Genomic DNA, 2,066 nt, shown 5'->3' on the forward strand with positions numbered 1-2,066 from the left:
ATATCAATCATATTAATTCATTCACTGTAACTCTAATCCGAGGTTTTACGGTTTTGAATGCTCCAGGCGCTCCACTAAGTAACAAAAATTATTTCTTCATTGTTACACATTGCTGTATTTATTTGATTGTGATTTTAATTTAATATTTTTTAAAGAATTTTATCATGAACCATATGCATGTGTATCGGATATAAATAATGATGAATAAACATAAGTGTTTTTAATAAACGCGGTCGTTTCGGTAATCGACTTAAAATTGTCAGAACTTAATTTTGGAGTACCAAAATTAAATGACCACATGGAAGGCACCAGCTCTAAAAAAAAGTACCATCGAAATCGGTTCATCTAGTTAATATTTGAGGTCGTCCTCCTTTGTTGAAGTCGGTTAAACACTCACCGGAATCCTTCCACTGAACCTCCACACCGTTATACGCGTCCTTGAGCCTCGCGGTGAGCGTCTTGAGCGAGTCGAGCTGCGCCCGCGCCGCGCCGGACGGCGGCGGCGCCGCGCGCACCTCCGGGTTCGACGCGAGCGCCGCGCTGCCGTCGCCCGCCGCTATCGCCGTGTAACTGTGAAGAGCAATGATAAATAGTTATGATTTCAATCTTTTACTAACGAGTTAAATATGGAATAAATAAATCATTTAAAAAAAAAAAAGAGTATTATCGAAGGTCTGAGGTGTATCTGAGGGTGAGAGAGAGAGAGAGAGAGAGAAAGGGGGGGGGGGGGGGGGGGGGGGGGGGGGGGGGAGAAAGAGAGAGAGAGAGAGACTCACGTGGCGACGTGCGTGCCGTTGAAGCAGGGCGCGGAGGTGACGCTGGCGGCGGCGCACAGCAGCGCGGGTAGGTGCGCCCAGTAGCGCCGCGAACTGCGCACGCGCGCGCGCGTCTCGCGCACCAGCCGCTCCAGCGCCGGCCCGCCTTCCGCGCCTGGCGGACGCATTCATTATACGTTGAAAGATTATTGTGTTTGTGAATATATCATAAATAAAAACAAAGTATTTTATGTGTGTTGATTTATTTTATGTAAGAAAATATCACGAAAATATCAGAAGTATAAATACAGCAAAAAATTCGTTACTGTTAGAAGGATTGGAAGATGTCAACTTTCGTTAATTTAAATTTGTATACGACCTAAAGACTAAAATCTAAACATTTATAAACAAAAATTTATAACAATATATTAAACATTTTACGATGTAGCGTTACATTCTAAACAATATGATAGATAAGCTCTGGATATTAATGAAATATATAATTATAAATGAAACGTTAAGAATAAATCTACAACTCACCGTGATTTTCTTCAACTTTAGTCGCCGGCTTCTTCTTCTTCGAACCCCGCTTCCCGTCAAACTCATACGACCTGTAGTCGATCTCACCCGACGGTTCGGGATCCGCATCTCTCCTTTCCCTCTCCCTTTCGTGTTCCTCGAATTGCTGCAATGTTATATCCCCTCTCATGTACTGCAAGAATCGAGACCTCGACTTCGCCTGCTCTTGCATCTCCTCCGTCACTCTTTTAATGTCCTCCGGCGTCCGGAGGCTGTTCAGTGACGGGTCGTTATTGACGACTGTCTCTAGCGACGTTTCTATCACGAAATCGTCTACGTCATTGGCTTTATTCCAGTCCATATCCGGTAGGGAACGTGCGAATCTTCGCGTCCGATCTGGCGCGAAGAACGGGCCTGAACTGCCGCCGCCGCCTAGGACGGGCTTACCGCAGCCCGAAAAGATTTTCTGCGAGATCTCCTGGTTGCGTTCCTGGAAGCTCATGATGGCCTCAGATATCTTTATGTCGATTGGTCCGACAACCATTGCTATGTTGAACGGACCGAGCAGGCGGTCGGCCACTTTTTCCACAGCATCTGGAATTGTTTATTGTAACATTTTTGAGACAGATTTTATTTTGATTTTTTTTTGTTAAAAGTGAGTCTAAATAGTCGGTTACATACAAACCATATAAAAGGGTAGAATATATATGGTTCAATACTTCCTTCGTCTCCATATCCTGTTTTGCTACCTTTGCATAGCTTTACCATAATCCCTCCTTCTACAAACTACCC

The 2,066-nt window shown here is 44.4% G+C and overlaps 1 protein-coding gene across 1 annotated transcript in view; it reads right to left on the reverse strand.

Moving 5' to 3' along the window:
- LOC119830458 (glypican-4) overlaps nt 1-2,066 on the reverse strand; it is a 66,876-nt gene that overhangs the window by 2,648 nt on the left and 62,162 nt on the right. The window contains exons 7-9 of the mRNA XM_038353487.1: nt 1,296-1,868; nt 777-930; nt 398-570 (exon numbers count right to left, since the gene is read on the reverse strand). Coding sequence (XP_038209415.1) covers nt 398-570; nt 777-930; nt 1,296-1,868 — 900 coding nt within the window. The remainder of the gene's footprint in view (nt 1-397; nt 571-776; nt 931-1,295; nt 1,869-2,066) is intronic.

This window comes from Zerene cesonia, chromosome 11 (assembly GCF_012273895.1).
Source record: "Zerene cesonia ecotype Mississippi chromosome 11, Zerene_cesonia_1.1, whole genome shotgun sequence".
Lineage (NCBI taxonomy): Eukaryota > Metazoa > Arthropoda > Insecta > Lepidoptera > Pieridae > Zerene > Zerene cesonia.